Here is a 22,031-nt window from a genome sequence, read left to right on the forward strand (position 1 = left end):
GCGGGTGGTGACAGCTCCCAGCTCTGGAACGCCCTTCCTTCAAAGCCAAAGCAACTCTCAGAGGCAATGTTGAAAAGCATCTTCTGCAGCACGCACTTAGCAATCTGGGAACAGCGCAAGAATATCCTCATAGCAGTTTTTATCTCTGAAGACTTTGAATTGGTACCCTCTGTGAGTTATAAATTTAATAAAACAAAAGCATTTTTTAAAAAGAAAATCTCTTTATTTAGATAGAAATATCAGCTTTTAGAGTGCTTTATTTCCCCCACTCCCTTCCCCCAAAACATCTGCAGCCCGCAGTATCGTCTCCTTTTTTTCTCCCTCTGGCAAAATTACCAACATGTTTTAAGTACCAATGGCAGAACTACCATGATTTTTATGGACTTAAGCAGTTGGTAGGCCTACAACCCACCTGAAACAGCTTCTTAGTGAACAATCTGTTTGAAAAGAGTGATTGTTTTCCAGGAAAGGATGGCCATCTTCTTGTGGACAGCCCATACATGTAGTCAGAAACTTGCCCACAGCAAGTGCCATGGAATTCAAAATGGTAGAATGCTGTTGCATATGGAAGGCTTCCAATCTGCTTCTCGGTGAAGCAATTTAAGATGACCCCATTCCAAATCTAAGCACGCCAATTTGGAGGCTCTCTCCTCCTTAGGAGGGATGCACATAGGTAAGACAGAAACACACATTTATTGGGTGTTTCTGAATGAAGAAACAAGGCGGCAGTGGAATCTAGGAGGCAGCAAAACGACATTTTCCAGAATTAATATGCACATGCAAATAGATTGTGTTGTACACGATTCCATTTTGCAGGTGGGATCCTGCACGGTTCAGCATTCCCACATGAAAAAAGAAAAAGCCAAAACAAAACACCACAACTGTCTTTTCCCATTAAGAAAATCCCTTCTTCTTTAGCTCGGCAGGGAGGGCCAGCACTAATGCTTGATATGTTAGCTTTCCATGGTGACAGAATCACAGAACTGTAGAGTTGGAAGAGACCTCAAGGGCCATCTAATCCAACCGCCCCCGCCCGGCAATGCAGGATTCTCAGCTAAAGCATCCATGACAGATAGTTGTCCAACCTCTGCTTAAAAACCTCCAAGGAAGGAGAGTCCAAGGAGGTTCTGAAATGGGAAAGCATCCCAAAGGTTCCCCACCTGCCATCTGAGATGAGACAGGTAATGAATTCCATAGCACTTGATTTTTATCTGCCTCTACAGATGAGACCTTAAAATAGCCTAAACAGGAATGTGGCAGCTTTGTTAAATATATATATATCCAAACATTTATATCTGCACACTTAGTCAGCATCTTCTTGCCTTGCTCCAAGTCCAACAACTAAAGCAATCATGATCGGGCTGAGAGATATCCTGTCTTGTAGTGACTTAAAACATGTAATTCACTGGAGGTTAGAGTTAGTGCTTTAAAACAAGCATTGCCAACCAACGTGCACAAGATAAGAGTAGCCAGATTGCCCTTTTCCATCTTCTGACAGATGTTAGGCAATCATTCTGGAGTTACATTACATGATGCTATGTACGCCCCCCTCACTCAGCAAACATACAGAGATATACATGTTACATGTCAAGTTTTGCAGAAACACCATAGCATTTTATTTAGCATATGTTATTAATAAGTTATTCTTCTCCCCATTCCCCAACCTCAGCTGCGTCTAGCTTAGGGAAGGAGTACATTGACACTATAAAAAGAGGGGGAGGGCTATTTCCAGCTGGCATATGCAAGAGGAGCTTGGCATGTACAACAGGAGTGCTGCACTTCCGTCATGACTTACAAGAGAAACACAAAAAGTGCATTCCATTATACATAATTCCCAAGTGCCCAAACCAGATGGGATCACAAACACAGGTCGCCACCAAAAACTTCCAGTTCTGTGTTGAGCTCCCCGTTCCCATGCATTCGCCACCCCAATCCCAAATGGCTGCCAAAAACATGAAAAGTGGGGTGAGGAAATGTACAGCATTGTTTCTCCAAAACAGAACAAAGACAGAGAGTGGGGCATGATCAGCATCACATCTCATCCTGGCCAAAAAGGACTACTAAATACAGTGCCTATCAGTGTAGACCACACCTTAGTTTGGCCTAGTCCTCAATTCTGGCTAAAAGTGTTCTCTCTTTGATGCCTTTCCAGTCTCCAACTTTATTCATCCTTGCCCAGAAGATCCGATAACCTTTATGATGGCAGCCAGCCAAGAAAGGTATCTGTAAACATGGGCAGTGGATTCATCGCACCTTATCACTTTGTTAATTCCGCCCAGTCGATGGGGGCAAAAAAGGGGTGGGATTTTATGTCTTCAACTCCGGCGATTCCAGCACCAAGACGCTCCACAGCATTGAACTGCAAAAGCTTAAGGCAAAATATACAGAGTTAGTATGAACCATAGGAATAAAAGTGCTCAGCAAGCATACCAGAACAGACTTGGTACAGTCCGTGAGATTGTGTTTATGATTGTATCATTCCTGTAAGCTTCCCAGAGATCTTAGCTATTGAGCAGCATACAAACTAGGGAAGGCATTCAACAAATGGGGAACTAGAATAAATAAGGTCCCATCAGGGATTACTTCCAACTGGGCACCTCCCAGTGGCAGCGGCACCAACATGTGCTCTGCCCATCATAGGGCCTGAGATGGCTGGTAATGGAGAAGATACTTTGGTCCCAAGCTATTCAGGGGCAACTTCTAATTCCTTCCCTGAATTGCTACTGTCTTTGCCCTAGCCAACTAGTTTTGAATTTTGTTCTTTCTTCCATTATATCTGAGCCCTTCTTAAGCTTCACTTTGTTGGTACCTGCCTGCCTCTCCAGTTCGTAGGGCAATTCCACACACTGTGTGGGAGCAGACACCAGGTGCAGGCTCAACAGGCAGCCACTGCCAGCCTTCGTCCCCCATCCCTGATTATGATGAACATACCAATTACAACCCCCATCTTAACGAACTTCATTCTTGTTGCAGCCACACTTTTAGGTGTACGTTTCAAAATGAGGGAGGGGGGAGAGTAATGTGCAAAGGAAGTCTTGGTAATCTTTAGAAACTAGTGATGCTCTAAAACCAAGTCTAAAGGAAATGGAGCAGCTGATTGCCAGAATTATGAAAACTAAGCAGCTTGTTTATTTTGCATTGAAGAACTTACAATATATTCAAAAGGGGGGGAGCTGAATATATGTAGAAAGTGAAGCCAGCTCTTCATATCTGCAAATTCTGATGGAGAATGATTGCTTGAAAGGAAGTAACCAGCAAAGAGGCAGGAAAATATTTACCAAGGATAAAGGAGCTGAAGTTTACATTTTGCCATCTTATGAGACTGTCGCATTCTAAATAAACAGTTCAAAAGAATAAATTCGTTTCTGGGTTTCCTCTAAAGGTCTGACTCCTGTATAATGCAACTCCCTACATCCCATTGTCATTTAGTAGTGCTCTGTATTCGTCTGGGCGGTGCGTCTTCAAATGCATACAACCCCATAATCAAAGTGAGAAATTTCCCCATAAAATGTATTCATTTGCATATCTTAAGTTGGCTCTGCCACTTAAAATCTCTCAAACCTCTCACTTGGTAGAGATAACTCGGAGAGCAAAAACAAGCCTCTCCTTTGTGAATATACATGAGCCGACAGAAAAACAGTCGCAGGCATTGCCATTCTGCTGTCCTTCCTGGAAAACGGAACAAGTGACAGCAGGTGGGAAAGTTAAGTGCAAAGAAAATTATGCTCTGAAGCTTTCTCCCCTTTCTGCAAGGAGAGAACTATAATCTTGGAAAGCAAATGCAGAATAAATTGTGCTGGATCTACACGGCTGGGAAACACACGGGTTTATTATGCTTTGCCGAGACAACCTTTGAGAAAGATCTTGTAGACAAAATGCCAGTCAAGTCAGTCTTTCCAAACTTCATCTAAAAAGATTTATACATCCAAATATAAATAATAACAGCTCTGAATTACAGAATACTTAGTTGGCTAAAGGGGGGGGTTGATTTATTTATTTTTTAAAAATGAGGTCACTGGTTTTGGAAGCTGTGTCATGAGACACATTTGGCATAGCATCTGCACACTGTTCCTCTCCTAGGCATTCTACAACGGGCTGACCCAAGCAACCCTGCGAGGGGATGGAAGAGGAAAATTACAATGACAAATGACCAGCCATGCCAAGAGCCCCTTTTTCCTTTTCCTGACTAAGCTTCCTCAAATATGAATGGTAGTTTCCTTGGATAGACACACAACAGAAGGTTGATTTACTAGCCAATGGGGCGTACCCTTCGACCCAAAAGTCAGCCACGTGCAGCCTAGGGCTGGAACGCTTCCTCTAGGACATGGGTGACTTTGAACTTGGAGAGGAGGGAAATAGCAAATGGCCTGGCTTAAGAGGTCCCACAGGAGCTGAGCACTGCTATGTGTTGCTTTAATAAAGGTCTCCAAGATGCCAGTGGTAAAATTCCATTTATTTTCAATCTCTGTGTGTGCAGAGGGGAAGCACTCAGCCTTCTATGAGTTTTTATGTACTGAATGAGCATAGTTATGAAGTATTACATTCACTCTGGTACAGGGGACAGGCTGCTATTGGTAGCAGCAGTAGTATTGTTACTTTACTGCTGCTATTAATGTTATAATTATTATTTCAGTTTTTTACGCACCCTTCATCATAAGGTCTCAGGGCAGGCTACAAAAATTTCATCATCATCATCATTATTTGTATCCCACCCATCTGACAGGGTGGCTCAGTCAATATTCAGTATTAAATTCAATATTAAACAGTTCAGTTCAATATTAAAACAGTTTAACTCATACAAAAGGTGCAGGACTAGGGAGAGTGTCAAGTGTCAAAGGGGTGGATCACCCACCATGGATAAACTATTAAAGACCTAATTTTTTAAATAAAAAAAATCAGGCCACAGTTATACTTGCCATGACCATGGCTGTGAAGGTCCCTTATGCCAAACCCTCAACAACTCTTTAACCTCTTTCCAAGATGAACCACCTTCACTTACAAAAATGTTCAGGAAATGCATGTCCATTTGCAGCTCTACACATTTTTATGGCTGTGTGACTTTGCAGGCCATCCTTGTTAATCATTCATTTCTCTGCTACACTCCCCCTCCCCACAAAGAATCACCAGCTGGCATGTATGTGTCTAGAAATCGCATATACAAATTCTCCAGGAATGTACCTGTTGAAGGAGTGATCTTGCCTCTTCCGAGATGTGATCTGGCACGTTCAGACAGGTGTGGGTATTTATTCCTGCTGGGTGGCACTCCAGCAAAGTCTATAGCAAACCAACAAGAAACATGATAATGTTGTTAATGTATGTAGTGATATAATGATGTAAAAGAAGAGTAATGTGCACCACAGTACTCTGCTACAGAACCTCTGCACATGTGTCTCCAAAACAGTTGGCTTTGGGAGTTTGATCTGCTGAGAGCTCAATGTGCATGCTCAGAATCTCATTTTACATTCAGACATGGAGAAGGACATGGTTCAACTTAGCATGCCATCGTAAATCAGGCTCACGGTTTAGCTCTAACCAGCAGAATGACTGAGAAGCAGAACAGCCCTGATTTCCTCTCCTAGCACCTGCACATGTTAAACCATGGTTTGGCTTAGTGTGGCGTGCAAACCAGATTACTGTCTTGCCTTTATCTGTTCTCTGCCTTCCTGGGCTTCTACAAAGTCCCCAAAATACAAGAGTCAACATAACAAAATACAGGAGTTAACATGATATATCAGCAGACTGTGTATAATGGTCAGCCTGGAAGCCCACAGGCCAGTTAACCTCTAGTTTACATCCTGCAACAAACATTCATTGTAAATTTTGCTCCTGTATGATACCTTTTCAAGAAGAACATAACTTTTTCATTGTCCCTGGAAAGACTTTTGGTGCCATTAATCTTACCAGAATGGTCCGTTGTGAATTTAATTAACAGCGTCTACATTAACACAAGCAATGCTTCATTCTGCCCAAAGAATAGAGCATCCCTAGTGAGATGATCTAGCATCATCTGTTTGCCAGAATGCCTTTGCCTGTTGAAGAGTTCTGTGCAGGACAGAAGTATGCATCCCACAATTCAGTTACTCTCAATAAAGAGACTGCTGATCTTCTCAAAGTTTCTGTTATTTGCTATGCCCCTTTTGCTAAATAATGGTCAGAATGGCTCACCTTCCCCGTCAGAAGTTCAAAGAGCAAAGCACCTAGACTCCACCAATCGCAGGCCTCCGTTTCTTCAAAGACAACGCCAACTTCTGAATGAAAGACATTTGCAATGAAAATCCAAGCGATGTGTGCACCTTGAAACTTGCATTTACAAGGAGACACAGATGCTAGTGGAACATATCTGAAGCTAAGCCCTTCAGACAACCTAGTGCATAGACACGCATCATTACAGACAAAACGATTTACTCTTCAGTTTGGAATGTCAACAGAGGCTGCTGCTCCCTCCTAAACACCTCCCCCCCCCACCCACACACCTTGAATGGCTTTAAAAGAGCATTAGACAAATTCACAGAGGATGAGGCTATCAGTGGCACCTAGCCACAATGGCTATGTTCTCTCCTCACTGTCAGAGGCGTTATGCTTCAGAATACCAGTTGCTGGGAATCACAGATGGGCAGAGTAATATTGAGCTCAGGTCCAGCTTGTAGGGCTTCCCCCAGGAATCTGGCTGGCCACTGTGAGAATAGGATGCTGGGCTCGATGAGTCACTGGCCTGATCCAACAGACTCTTCTTATGGGTTTATCCACCGCAAATCTTTATGAAGAGGGATGAATTCCCCTGGCACATTGAAGGAAAGAGCATGCCCACTATAGCATATCACAGTGTCCTAGGTGCATGAGTGTCTCTTTACATGAACGCAGAACTGGTAGTTTATTGCCTTAATCTTGGTTAGCACTGCCCTAGCCCCACACAAAATACAGCAGAACCATGGTATATTATCAGTCTTTACATCAAGGGTAGGGAACCTATGGCCCTCCAGATGTTGCTGGAATCAAACTCCCAACAGCCTGGCCAATAGCCTGGGGTGATGCGAGTTGAAGTCCAACAACATCTGGAGGTGGTTAGCAAAAACAAAAACAAAACCCCACTTTGCGAAGTTTAAGCTGTGCCCTCAGGGTGTTGCTGGTCTCCCAACATCCCTGAGCATTGACCATATTAGATGAGCCTGATTGGAGCTGTAGTCCTACAAGTTCTGGAGGGCCCACATTGGCTACCGCTGGTTTAGACATTCAGGCATACCGACCAACCAGGTTTACATGACACAGTAGTTGCACAGGGCCATTATGGGAACAACTCTTGAGAATACAGTGGGAATGTCTGCTCAAACGTGTGCCAACACTGAACCGAATGGGTTCAGCTCTTCCACACAAGAGCAGGACGGGGACTAGTGTCTGTTGCAACTCCCTGATGTTTTGTTCCAACAAACCATAGCTACAGACCATAACTACATAAGCATTATCGTTCAGTCCTTTTAGACTAGCATCCTTCTATACATTTTTCTAAAAAACCTGATTGGTATAAAAAAAAAAAATATGCATCTGTGCTGTGTGTATCTTTTGTAATTTACAAACAAGTAAAAGCTGTATTCAAACAACCACTTAATGCCCTTTCTAAAGAGCCAAGGCCAATGTTAGCCACCCACAAAGTAGTGAAATCAAATAAGGCTGCAGTCCTAAGCACAGCTATGTAGGAGTGAGTCCCATTAACCTCTATGGTGCTGTCAGGACAGGACTTTGGGCCCCAAGCCCAGGGCCCCACTCAGCAGAATAAGGCTGATTACCAGATTTTGTCAGTAAAGTAGTACAGAATTCATTGTGCAGAGGGAGGTCCCCCATAAGACTTTAAAATCCTGAGTCTTAACTACCAGTACACACTCGGTGAGGCTTCGCCAGGCTGCAACAGGCTGTGTGTGTTACTTCTGAACAGACATGCATAAGATTGCACTGGAAGAATCCAAACCTTTGCATGTTTACTCAATGGAAAACCCCACTGAGTTCAGTTAACATTCAAGATAAGCATGCAAAGATTTGCAGCCTTGAAGATCTTAGATGTTTTTGGCCAACTGGGTAGTCGCTCTTCGATATAATTTTATTTTACCCTTCCATCCCTCAATATCTTCATTCTCCCTGCTTTGCCTCTCAGAGCAGGCTGTTTCCACATTCAGAATTAAAGTGAGAGACTTTCAGTAATCAAGGAGACAGAGGCAGATAAACATTTGCCATATTCTCTCCCTTCCTTTGAATGGGTCACATAATGGCCACCACAACCTATTGAAAGTAGTAGGCCCGGTATATCACATCAATAAGGTTACCTTTTCTCTCAATAAGGGGAGAAGAAGAAAAATCTAGAAAACTATAGACTGTGGTGTGATTTCACATAAGTTGTCCAAGCAGCTGATGCCATTCTGCATGACAAAATTGCTCTCCCCAGCCCCCCCCCAGCTTTAATGTTGCAGTAAATCTAATCCCAATACCCATTCTTAATAATGAAGCCATTTCGTTCACATCACCCAAGTCATTTACACAACAAATGGCAGCAAATGGTCTCTCCACTTTGTGGATGCAAGCCATTCAGGAGTCATTCAGGGAAGAACGTGGGGCTATCTGGATTGAGAAGCAGGGGAAGATGCCATACTCCAAATCAGGTCATTGCTCCACCTACAGAACCCACACTGTCCTTGTTCTTTGGACAGCCAACTTGGAGCTGTTCCTCAGCCTTGATTTTGATTTTCCCCATCCAGACGTCACAATGTGCTGAATTTGTCATCAGGTCATCATGCCAGGAATTCTCCCAATTGCAAGTCCTCTTCGGACTTTGTCTCCAACTAGCTGTGCTTCTTCCAGCTCCTCCCTTAATTTTCATCGGACAAACACTTTTGCAACTTCTTTTTTAATCCACATTAACCATCAAAATGTTTCCTGCAAATTTTGTACTCAGTTATCTTTCTCATATGCATGTGTGTCCAGAAAGTTCTGACAAGGAAAGTCTGAAAAATACGAAGCATTTCATTTTAAAACATATAAGCATCTGCATTCTGCTTTGTGAAATAAAAATTAAAAACCCGTGTGCCCTTTAAGACAAAGACTAACAGCAATAGAAGGAATCCTTCTTTTTCTTCCTGTTAGCTGGCCTCAGGATGGATTTAAAACTTCCTCTAAAGCCATCTGGCAATATAAAAAGGACAAAGTTGTTTAGTGCCGCGTTATCAAAGATGATAAACACTCACTCCTAGCCTGCCCTTTAGCTCCTTTCAATTATATAGACGAGCAACTACCCCACCCCAAACCATAGAACTACTACATTCAGGTCTTGTGACCTAATAAGTGGCTCCCTTTGAGAACTACGGCTTCATTTTAAATGTGGATTGCACTTTGTTCCTGGTGCCTTGAAAAATACAAAAAGAGTAATTTGCTGTATGCAATGTTTAAGAATACAGCACTTAGAATCCATTTGCTCTTCCGACAATAACAGTGTGGAATTCGTAGATCGAAGATCAACCATGCCAAACCAATATTTGGACTCTCCAGGGCTCACACAAAGCTTCCCTGCCAATGGGCTCCCCCACTCATTTCAATGGAGGGTCAATTCTCTACACACAGAACTGGCTCTCTTTACTGATGCTCCATGTGTACCTAGGTCTCTGGATTATCCACCTCCCCTGTAAAAAATATTTCTATGCAAATAGAACTCCATTTTCCCCTACAACATTTCTTTCTCTGAAGTGCTGAAACGTGCGAGTCAATATGACTTAACTTAAGGGCACAAAGGTTTGTTGTTCAGCAGCAACAAGCCCTAAAATGTATCGCAACAGAGTTTTGAAAGACATTACTTGGTAAGGGCCAAGGATATCTCTCCTGACCTGATGTGTCAGTTTCTAAACACGGGATGTGCCGATACTCAACCTTGCCCTGAAATACAAGCCCGCTGAACTGGAAGCCCTATCCCATAATCCTAGATGTATAGAGAATAGCTGAGGGTGTTCAGCAGGGAGGAGGGGGGTGGTACATACATCCAGAGAGGAGCTTTTTCCCACCTAGCTGACAGGTGACAGAAAAAGGTCTCGGCTAAAACTGATGATGCTAATAATCCAGGGAACAAGGGGAAGAATCATAGCTGAGTAGTAAAGCACACATCGCGCATGCAGAAGCCCCTAGGTTCAACTCTTCTTATCTCCAATTAAAGGAACAAGTGGCAACACTGGAAAAGGACTTTCCTAGGGATCTCAGATTATTCCATTCAGTACTATGGCAGATGGAGCACTGCTATGACTCCGCATTGTATGTGACAGGTATCTTTTTAGGACCTGCCTTGTTTTTGTCATTTTGTTCTAAACTGTTTTTAATATTTTGAAATGCGGTGCTTTGATATTAATATTGTGTTTTAATTGTTGTAAGCCTCCCTGGGAACTTAGGGTGAAAAGCGGGTAATAAATGATAATAATAAGAATTTCTTTCACATGACATTGTGATATTGAAGCAAGATCCTCTCTTGGAACAAATTAAGCACTGATGTTCAGATTGATCTTGACCAGGCTATAGCTCCTTGCAGATAAGAAGAAAAGGATCAGCTAGCCTCCCCTGAACCAAATCCCCAAACTGCAGTTTTATAAACTTTGTATTGTTTGTGAGCTAGCCGCAGCTTATACCTTTTGCCTTGTTTTGCTGCCAATGACTCAGCGTTCAAAACTCCCATTGTTCTAGGCGCGTTTTGCGACAGGGAATTTCATAAACGCGAGCAGTTTTATAGCTCTGGGTGCAGTACTGCGCCTCAGATTTCAGATTCAAGTTGCCGCTGTTACTTGGAAGTAAATCCCAGTCAAGTTCAATGGGGCTTCCTCCCAAGTAAAACATGAATAGTCTGGGGACCTGCAAACTTTCTTTTCTTTTAACCCCAACATGTTTTGTTTAGGTTTTGGTTGCCTTGTTTAATGTACTTTTAATGTATGATGTGCTTTTGATTTGAAATATACTAGCCAGTTAGTTATGATGGTTTAATTGGTGCATGTTAAAGCATTATCTACCTCAGACTCTCACAGTGATACTTAAAATCCTAACAAATTTTGGACTGGGATCATTGAAGGACCCTTAAGTCTTAGGTTTGCAAACTGGACACTCAAGGTGGGCGTCTCTGCCATCAGCTCTATAGGCTTTAATATGTGTTAACTGTGGCGACAAAAAGATATATTTGTATGAAGGAAAGAGGGTGTAGGGAGAATCCAGGGCTTGTCTGCAGAGTGAAAGGAAAGGAGGGCCTTTTTCTGCCTCCCCACTTCCAGCCACTCTCTGATGACTGCAGAAGAGACCCTTTAAAGAATATTAGGGGGATGGGCAGGTGAAGCAGGTATTTGTTTTCTGAAGACTTCAGATGAGGACTAGACCATGTGAAAAATGAACATAAGATTTTAGCTGCAGTTCATTCATTTTCAGCTTTGTATTCTTGTTATAAAAAGTATGCCTAGACATTCCGTTGTTGTGCCCATAACCTACTGTAGGTTTAAGGTGTCATTTAGCTCCTAGCTTTCATATCCGAGTTTCTAACACTGCAATGACTCTCTAAAATCCAAGATCATAATGCTGACGGGGGCGGGGAACGGTTGCAGGAATATGTCAATAACAGAAGGCGATCATTTGCATTTCAAAATTTATCTTTCTTGCTCAATTAGACCAAAACATGTTGATTTAAAAGGTTTGTGTGAGAGAGTGTTTGTGTTTCTTTTTTCAAACTTATTTATAGAGCAGAATAATGGCCCCCCTGCTAGCTTGGCATTTGCTCAAAATTTTCGGTCCCTGCAAATCGAATGTTACTGGAATTTTTTCCTCAGCTCTTCTCCTCCTCCCCTCCCCACTCACCCCTCCTCCCCCTTTCAAAATACCAAGGCACATTAACCAAGAGATAAAAAGATCGGTTGCTGATATTACAAAGCACAGGGCAGGTGGTTAATGTTTTTTTAGCACAAATATGTGATAAGGATTCCCAGGGGACACTGGGAGCAAAGGGGTGTTTAAACAGAAGTGAAACATTTGCATCATGAGTTCAGGATAACTTTGCCCTTTTATCCAAACACCACCCACATACATAGATATGCTAACATTACTTTCTTTTTATATATATAGTGGGTTTATATATATAGTGGGTTTCTTTTTCTTTCTTTAAAAAATGAATGAACGTCAAGCATTTTGGGAGCTACCGGTGTGCTGCAAACTCTCAAGCACTGGTTACTAACTTGCTATTAGGAAATTGCCTTAAACCTGCTCAGACCACAGGCCATGCACTCTGGTGTTGTCTTTCCTGATAAAACTCAAGATTGTTCGACCAGAACATACATGCTCTAAAATACTACAATATTATGTGTCAATAATATAGGGTTGTATTCAACCCAGTGCTAAGGAGAAAGTTCTGTCAGTGGAAGGATTTATTGGACAATGGGAAGTTAACCCCCTCCCCTTCTCCCAGGCACCCCTAAATCAGTTCTGGGGTTCCCCCAACTCTCCAGAACAGATATGGGGATAGTGCTATGGGGATGGGGGAGGAAGGAGGGGGCTCCAGTGCTAATCCTTGCTCTAGTGCAAATATTTTGTTGAATACCTCCCACAGCCCACAATAGCCCGTGCTTTGGCTAATCAGCAGAAGTAACTGAGGCTGCGCTCAGAAAACAGTTTATTCTGTTTCCCTGACATTTGTTAATTTCCACTTTATATCTGAGCTTCCACACGACATAGAAGCCGCGTATTATTTGCAAACGGAATTTTCCCTGGAAACGAAAAAGAGGGAAATGAGTGCCAGACTTGTGCTATATTCTGCTATATCTCTGGAGGTTGCTTTGATGTCTCGTGAAAGCTCAGATACGATGTGGAAATTAACAGTTATGAGAAATGTTAGGAAAAGATAATAAATGTAAATGCAGCCTGAGACTACTGTTGCTTTCCCTTACCTCTTCCTCTCCGTTGTGTTATTGATTGGTCACAACCGATCTGCATTTTAAGAAATATGGAGCTGTTTTGTTTTCTGTGCCTTCCGCTCCGTATCGCTAGCTGACGGTGCAAAGAATGGGGAAACCCTCTAGATAATGTCATCAGGGCACTGAGTAAGTTGTGCGATACATTCTGCAGGCAAGGAAGGCAACACATGAGTCCATGAGGCTGCATCCTGCGTCAATCATACGCTTAGCAGAATTGTGGGAATTATGGAATCATAAACTGAAAGATGTGACTAGCTTGCGTCTATCAATTTCAGTGGGTCTATTCTGAGCAGGATTAGCGGACTACAACCCTATTTTTGGCACCGGCATTTCTTACAATATATAGTTCTGCTCTTATGATTGTAAGCCTTTGGGCACAGTTGTGTTTTATAATTTTCATACGCAGCCGCCTTGCTTTTTACGGAGATAAAACATATTATTAAATGTTCTTCTTTATTTTTTTAATTACCAGGATGGATTTTGGAGTCAATCATTCCTATTATGCTACAGAATATAGTGAATTTTTTTTAAAAAAATCTGACTTTTGTTTGGGCAGCACGCCTTTTTCGCTTTGGCGAGTGCTTTACTTGGAGAGCTTCTGCAAATAGCATTATAGTTATTTATTTCAGCTTAAACTTCTTTACGTAACCTGTCCTTGGGACTCTGGGAACTAAAGGGATGGCCTGATATGTGATAGTACTAGAATACTCAGAAACTCGCACAGCCGACAGAGCAGATGAGCACAAGCAATTACAACAAAGCTCCTCTATATCTAGATCTGAAGCACTGGGGGGAATTGCTAGCCCCCCCCCTTGACCACAGAAATCAGTTAATGGTAGGTTGCCACCTACTGGCCAACTTCAAGAAAGAATTCCCCTGGCAAAAGCTGTTTGAGGGCCGAAGCAGATGCTACCAGCAAATGAATATTTTGGGTTTGGTCATTCCACACACACACCCTCCAAGCCAGAGGGCTGCTTTGTTTATGGAAAAGCAACCAAGGGAGGGGGGCTTGACCCTTTCCCTGCCGACTGCTTTCCCACTCCCACTTGCTAGAAGAAGAGTTTGGATTTGATACCCCGCCTTTCACTCCCTTTAAGGAGTCTCAAAGCGGCTAACATTCTCCTTTCCCTTCCTCCCCCACAACCAACACTCTGTGAGGTGAGTGGGGCTGAGAGACTTCAGAGAAGTGTGACTGGCCCAAGGTCACCCAGCAGCTGCATGTGGAGGAGCGGAGACGTGAACCCGGTTCACCAGATTACGAGACTACCGCTCTTAACCACTACACCACACTGGCTCTCTACACTTCCAAACACTCCTGTCTTGAAAAGCAGCTGGAAGCGGCACTTTTGGAGCACAGAAATGGCAGGCATGGAAAAGATTAAAATGGTGCACATTTGAAATTCAGTTCACCTCACTGTGGTTTTGAGCTGCAGCCAGCTCAAGGTTTTTTGGTTTTTTGGTACATGGAATATTGGTCCCCTAAAAGTGGATTTTATTTAATGGGCATTTTAAAAGACAAGTTGGAGAAATAAATCGCAGCCTGTTTCTCTCCACATTGTCTCTTTTCTCCAGGATCAGGAGACAAATTATTTTTAAAAAGGCAAAAGGGGCTGGGCTGAAACAGAAGCATCAACCCTGCAGTCCACGTGTGCTGGGGCTTTGCCCCCAAGCGGGTTGCAAGAAAAAAACTGCAGAACCAGTGTGTCGTTGCACAGTATTGGGTACGTTCTTGAAGGCCAAACAGGGGCCTTTTCATCTGCCAGGGAACTGTTTTGCTGTATCAAACCAAAGCGCATCTCACCCAGCATACTGCTTCCAGTAGAGGTCAGCAGTGACTGCCTTTCCATTTGTTCCCAGAATCAGATTTTTGAAGGGTATACTGCCTCTGGACATGGAGGTTCCATTCGTGCCACATAGCCATGAATGTATGACACCAAAGCCAGTACAACGTCCCAGGACGTGCTTTGGCATATAACCACAACATACATCCAATCAGACCATTGCTCCATGTAGCTCAGTATTGTCTACAACTGAGATGGCATACTGTGCATCTGTACTGCTACAGAACAAGGCCCTTCCTGGCAAGCCAACCACTGCCTTCAATCTCACATACTTTGCACATCCTTGATTGCAACAACCCTGACTCCTGCATTGCAGGGGGTTGGACTAGATGGCCATTGGGATCCCTTCCAACTCTACAATTCTGTGCCTTGGAACGTAACTGGGGAGTTTTTATTATTCGCTTTGTTGCTAAGGTCTGAACTGCTTTGGTATTTCTTTTTCCTTCTGCAAACAAAAAAGCAGCATAGAAATCTATTTAACAAATTACATGCCTCTGCAAAAAATACATTGGCTGGAAGTGCATTGGCTCAAACGGAGAAAATGCCTTACATTCGATAAAGGACGTGGTCCAGTCCCTCAAATTAGGAAGGGGTGGATGGGGTAGAAAAGTCAGGGGAAGCTTGACACAGGACCCCCAGCCTCACCCCTCTTCTGCTTTACCCCACACCAAGAGACATGAGAGGCAGCTCTTCTTGCTAATTCCTCTGTCAGCTGGGGAGTCTCAAAGCATCTTTTCTCGACTTGGAAAGATGCCCTAGGATGGAACTAAAGAGCCCTTGGAGCAGCAGACAATCACTTCACTTTTTTCCCCCTGTGTGACCATTCATGCTGCGTTGCCACCTGCATTCATCCCTTTCAACCATGGAGCCAACATATATCCACACAGCATAAATCCAGGCGAAAAAGATGAGGGGGGTTTGAGGGCAGAAGTTAAGCATAGCAAAGAGCATGGGGATGCTCCTGGCAAAAAATGGCAACCCAGCATTGACTCCTTCCTCTCCCCTGAAACGAAGAGTAAATGATGCATCATCATCACTTCCCCCAGTCATTTCATTGGCTGTGGTTGGGGAGGGGAGGAGAAAATGTGAGGTGATGACCATCATCTCACGCATTGTTATTACTTCACATTATATAGTGAGAAGAGTGAACTTGGCATAGGACTGCCATTTTCAGTACCTGCCCCCTATTTTTTTCCCTCGTCTCATCAGGGCAGGCTCCCGATTCGGGACAGTCCTTAGCAAAGTGGCCCTATTATGTGGGCAGGTCTTGGCAGGTAGGAAGCAGTGCCAAGTGACTCGGAGTCATTTCATAATTTCCCACAATTCCCCGAGAGCAATGCTTCATTTAAGATCGCTGTGAGAAATCAAAATGGCGGCTCCCAGACCTAATTGCCCAGTGCTGCTTGGACTGCTGTTCTTGTTGTTTTGAAGTAGAAGGTAGGGCAGGAATAAGTGGTGGACTCTGCTTAGGGCAGGGGTAGCCAAAGTGGTGCCCTCCAGCTGTTGTTGGGACTACAACTCCCATCAGTCCCAACCGGCATGTCCAATGAGCAGGGACGGTGGGAACTGTAGTCCAGTGTCTAGTGGGAATCACATTGGCAGCCCCTGCCTTATGTGATCAACGTCTTTTGTCCTCTTGCCTCAAAATCCACCAGATGTACAACTAAGGACAGCCAAAGCTGTGCCTGATGTAGCAACCACCACAGAAGAACACACTAAGTAAATCCTGATTCTACACCATAGCTTAGTTCCATCCATGAATGTGAGCTTTCTTGAAGATCAGCTTTCTCCAACCTGGTACGCTTCAGGACTACAATTCCCATCATCCCTGACCTATGGTCATACCACCTGGGGATGATGGGAGTCCAAAACGCCCAGAGAGCACAACCAAATTGGAGAAGGCAGCTTTAGATTATCTCCTGCAGCATGAGATGAAGTGCTGCAAGATCCCAACTCTGAAAACAGAAATCAAGATTTGGAAATCCAGAAATACTTAAGCAGTTTCTTGCCTTGCTTTTCTTCACAGACCTGTTTATTTATATTGTAAGTCTGCAGATAGGGTTTTGTCACAGTTAATCTTATGTTAGCATATTGTACAGTGGCTTGCTTTAAAAAAAATGCTTCAGAAATAATAAGATATTATTATAATATTGACTGTAGCGAGCTTTCTTGTTTTCTACTTTGCAACAAACAAATGCTCACAAAAGGTTAGCTCCATCTTTATGAAGCCAGTAACCTTTGGAAAAGGCTTGACAGTATTAAAATTCCAAATGATGCTACCTGAAGTATTAGGAGCCAGCAGAAAATACGGACATGGAAAACAGGATGGACGTGTGTGTGTTTGCGTGTGTGTACATGCCAGAGCAGGCCAGAGGTGAGAATTTAAGTCAAACAGCCAGAGCTGTACAATGTGACTATACATATTGGGAGTTTGGCACGTGCCACTTAAATTCATTCATTCGTGTAAACATTACTCAAAGCAATGCTTCCATATATGACTTTAAGAACTGAAAGTTTGCAAACGCAATCTGTGCTTTTAGAACTAAGATCAAAGTTCCAGAAAGAAGGGATTCCTAGCAGCAATGCCTCCTTAACTGCGTTACATTTTAGGGGATTAAAAGCGAAGAATATGCAGTTCTGCCTATCAAGTTTGCAGAAGTCCCTGACAGGCACAGGCCAACCCTTTGCAATTTATCAAAAGAGATTATGAAGTTTAGTTCTTCATAATCTCTACATATTAAGATCCCCACTGGTTCTTGCACCTGAGAGAGACCTATCTGATCTAATCTGTGTTAGATTAGCACAATGTGCTTTAAATGTGTTTTGGGGAAAATATGACTAGTTCAGAATACAACAACTGGGATACTGACAAATGTTCATCAGAAAGACCATAATTCACTGGTGCTGAAACAAACTGCACTGGCCTCCAATTTATTTCTGGCCGAAAGTGCTGGCTGTGACCTATAAAGTCCTAAGAGGCCCTTTGTCTATGTGAATCTGCCAGCCTATTAAGGCTATCTTCTGAAGCTCTTCTCTGAGCATCTCCCTATTCAGTCATTAGGTGGGGTCTTCTTCCACTGGGGAGCCCTGTTTACAGAACAGCCTCCCCATGGATGTTCAGCAGACACTTCCTTGATTAATGTCTCAGGCTGCCTTCATAAGACATAAGAAAAGGCCTGGTGGATCAGGCCAAAGGCCCATGTGGCCAGCATCCTGTGGCCAACCAGATGCCTGTGAAGAGCCCACAAGCAGGACCTGAGCACAAGAGCATTCCCCACCCCCCACCCCACCCCAACCGTTGTTTCCAGACACTGGTATTCAGAAGCATAGCCTTTACCATCATGAACTTTGTCTAATCCTCTTTTAAAGCCATCAAATTGGTCACCGCCACTGCTTCCTGTGGCAGCGAGTTCCACAGTTTAACTACATGCTGTGCAAAGAAGTACTTTCTTTCACAAAGAAGCATTTCCCAATCTGAAACACCACAATTCTTTAAGCCTTCCTCCTCTGGAGCCCAGCTTACTTAACAAGCAAATTTGTCTACACAAAGTATATTCTCGCTATATTATCTTTAAAACTTTTAAGGGTCACAAAGACGTGTCACTGCCGCTTCTTGTACACCCCTAGTTACTTGTGTTTGGATGTACTGGGAATCCATGGCACATTCAGCACCACAGAGACACAGTCTACTTGGAACATCTCTTGTGCAAAATAGCACAAGAAGGCACATAATGCATTTTCGACATGTCCCCCAAAGCATGATATATTTTAAAAACAACCCCCTCATTTCCATGAATAATGTCAGGGATGGGGAGCCTCAAGCCCTCTAGATGTTGCTAGACTACAATTCCCATCATGCCAAGACACTAGCCATGCTTACTAGGGCTGATGGGAATAGGAGTCCCAACACCACCGGAGGCACAGATTCCCCATCCCTGGAGTACACATAGATGATGTTTGCACACTCTTAAAAGAACATGGCTTTTCAGAACCTTAATGCATATGTGTTAAATCTACAGTTCTCAGTGACATTCTCCAGCTAAACAAAGCTCAGTTATCAGCATTTCAGATTCCAAAATAATGTATTAAAAATAAAAATAAAAAAGAGCTAGAAGATGTTGAACAGCTTGTATTCCCAAGGAACAGAGGGTGGGATGGGATGAAAGCTCCATGAGAAAATGAAAGCTGCTAATCTGTTTTCCAAGTGAAACATTTGAGGTGATTGCTCTAACCTGGGGCACAGTACATTCTCTCTATGGCATCGTTGTCACAGGAATCTTCAACCTCACTCCACCTGCTAAAATACGTTAGCTGAATGTGTCCTAAAAACAAAACGACAGGAGAAATCAAAACATTTTTCCCTTCCATTTTCTGCAGAAGTGAACTGTAATTACTCCTTTTGTAGCTAAAAACAGTATCATTAAGAATAATGGCATCATTAAGTACTAGAAGCTATTACTGGGGGTGAATTTGCTGCATTGATAATGAAGCTCTAGACAGGAAATGAAGATACTAATTACAAGATAAAACGCCTACTCAGTTAATTGGAAGCAACAGCGAATAAAAAGAAATGCATTTGCAGAAGTTCCTGACCTCGATCATTCAATAAGATGTTGTTTGGGTTCAAATCACGGCACACAATTCCTTCTCGATGCAAGGCATCAAGGGCTACTACCATTTCAGCTGCCCATCTCTGAACGCAGCCCTCAGGGAGGTAAAATCTGGAGGTTAGCGCTAATCTCTCGTCGAGGTCCTGAAATATCTGGTGTATCTCATTCTCTCCTCTGCCCCTCGCACCCGACTCTTTGCGTTCTGCTTTGTGCAACACAGCAGAGGCAGTTTCCTCTTTACTCAAGTCTTCCGCCTGATCTGAAAACAGCAGAACAGCTTCGTTGTCCAAATCTAAGCTGCGTTCTTCAGCACCCGCTTGCGCCTTAGAAGTCAGCAACCTTCCCTGCACACTGAACGCGTCCAGTGATGACGCAGAGGCTGCTCCAAGCCCTCCAAAGAGAGTCCTATCCCCAGAGCCAACTGGGTCACTAGCAGCTCTGTGGAATGTCCTGATCGCTTCCTGAGTGTCTTCTCCCACCACCTGGTCCACCTTTGGCTCAAGGCCTCCTCTGCATTGCTCTGTGCTGTTATTCAGTTGCAAGACGTCAGGGGTTTCCAAAAGTTTGCTTTCCAAATTGTCACCCTTCTGCTCCGCCAGCTTAGCCGGCCCGTCTGCCGTGGCTTCTTTCGTTTGCTCCGTGAGGCCTGGCAGGTTGACCAGAAGGTCAGGTCTTCCTTCGTCCACGCTACTCACATCGTCGAAGGCGACATCCTTGAAGGAGATCACTGGCACTGAGTCATTGGAGCCCCTGCTGATTGTGTCCTGGTAGGCAGGGCCCAGTTTGGTTTCTATGGCATCGAGGCTCTTATCCTGATCTGGCATGGACAAAAACTGTTTCAAAGACTCAGATTTTAAGCTGTAAAGTTTATCTCCAAAATCCAGCCCCAGGTGCTCACTGGCACTGTCTTTGCTGTCAATTCTGAAGAACTCCATGGGACTGTTCTTGGATTTGCTTAACGATTCTGATATTCGGGTGGGACTAACAATTTCTTGATCAACATCGTCAGCAAAAAAGTTTACTTCCTGAGATGTGAATGGGGACCCCAAATTCCCACTGGCAGGCTCATCACGTGCCTTGATGCCTCCCTGTTCTTTGGTAATGAGAGTGCCATTGTCTGTTTTCAGAATAGGCTCCTCATTTAACGATCCGGGATCGACCTTTTCTTGACCATATTCATTGCATAAGGTTAGATAACTTGTAGTGCATTCTTCCTCTGAACTGGACCCCGAATCAATCCACTTGAGAGAACTTTCCTGGCCATCTTCCTGGTTACTGCTGCCATCTTGAGAACTTGGAGTGAGACTGGTCTTCAGCGGTAACACCTTCAGCATGTTACCACCATTGCTTCCTCTAGAGTCAATGCTGCTGCCAATATCTTGAGGGCTAGGAGTTGCCTGGTGCAAATGTATTTTGGTAGAACTCGATCTTCTGGATTTGGGGTCTTCAAAGCTTTCTTCGGGGCTTCTGTTGAGGAACTTACTGATATAAGACCACAGCTTGCCTCCTACAACAAATAAAGTAATTGGGATTAATTGTGTTTCCTTTACAGACATGCATGTCAGGAAAACATCAAATTGCCCTTGGTTCTAAATGCTAGGTTAAGAAATAAACAACCCTAGGTTGTTGCACCCATGGTTAAGAATGGTTGAAAGCAAGAGAAGAGGCTGAATGCCCATATGACAGATAGTCCATACTATGTTCCAGTCTGCTTCTAATCCTCTAACCCTGCTTAGACAAATTAGCAATATATCTGCACTGACCATCTCGTCAAGCCCTTCCCATCTCCAACCTTGCAAACAAGCAACTGTCAAGAGTTGCCTGCCTTACTCTTACCTTTAAATGAGCATCAATTAGCTTTAAGTTGGACCCCAAATGGAAGACTTCAGGAAACATATTATTGCTAGTTGACTGTAACTGTTTCTCTCTTGTGCATTTATTTACACAAATTTGTATGAAACTTAAAGCATAAAATCTCACGATATATAAAAATATATATACCATGCCACCAGGCAGTAATAAGCGAATGCTATCAAACCGGGTCACACTACAGAGAAAGCTTTTGTGAACAGGGAAGTCAGATGACACAATCATCTGAAATCATCTGTTTGGTTTGGTTTTTATGATCTAATATATTTATATTTATGTTTTAAAATGTGTTGTAGGAGACCTTCAACACCTAACAAGCTTAACAAATCATAAACTTACTGCAGGGAGGAGGAGGAGCAACAGCAAGAGGAGGAAGAGGATGTCTGATTAATATTAATTAATATTAATAGGCAGGTAGGGACTACAATGTGAAATATCACTAGAAATTCTTTTGAGCTCTCAGAGTCAGGGGCATGTATTTACTAAAGTCCAACTGTTAACGTTTACTTTTACAAACTCGCCCACCTACCCATTGTGTTCCTTCCTTTCCATGGAGGTTTTCTAGTTCTTAAATCCTTATGAACATATGATGCTACCTTATAACATCAGGCTGTTAATCCACCTAGCCTTGTATTGAGTATTCTGGCTGGTGTCAGGCACTAGCCATTATTATCTCTTCCTACCTTATTCTTCTAAACAGAGTTGCTGGGACCTGAGACCTTCTGCATGTGCTCTTTCCGCAAGAATTCTAT

The 22,031-nt window shown here is 43.3% G+C and overlaps 1 protein-coding gene across 3 annotated transcripts in view; it reads right to left on the bottom strand.

Moving 5' to 3' along the window:
* Nucleotides 1-201: 201 nt before the first annotated feature.
* RPS6KC1 (ribosomal protein S6 kinase C1) overlaps nt 202-22,031 on the bottom strand; it is a 96,360-nt gene continuing 74,530 nt past the window's right edge. For all 3 annotated transcript variants that reach the window (XM_083604975.1, XM_083604976.1, XM_083604977.1), the window contains 5 exons: nt 19,394-20,917; nt 19,033-19,122; nt 6,166-6,248; nt 5,179-5,274; nt 202-2,368 (listed from right to left, as the gene is read on the bottom strand). In XM_083604975.1, the coding sequence (XP_083461101.1) occupies nt 2,258-2,368; nt 5,179-5,274; nt 6,166-6,248; nt 19,033-19,122; nt 19,394-20,917 (1,904 nt within the window). In that variant the 3' untranslated portion in view covers nt 202-2,257. The remainder of the gene's footprint in view (nt 2,369-5,178; nt 5,275-6,165; nt 6,249-19,032; nt 19,123-19,393; nt 20,918-22,031) is intronic.

The sequence above is a fragment of the Podarcis filfolensis genome (assembly GCF_964270895.1).
Source record: "Podarcis filfolensis genome assembly, chromosome: 3".
Lineage (NCBI taxonomy): Eukaryota > Metazoa > Chordata > Lepidosauria > Squamata > Lacertidae > Podarcis > Podarcis filfolensis.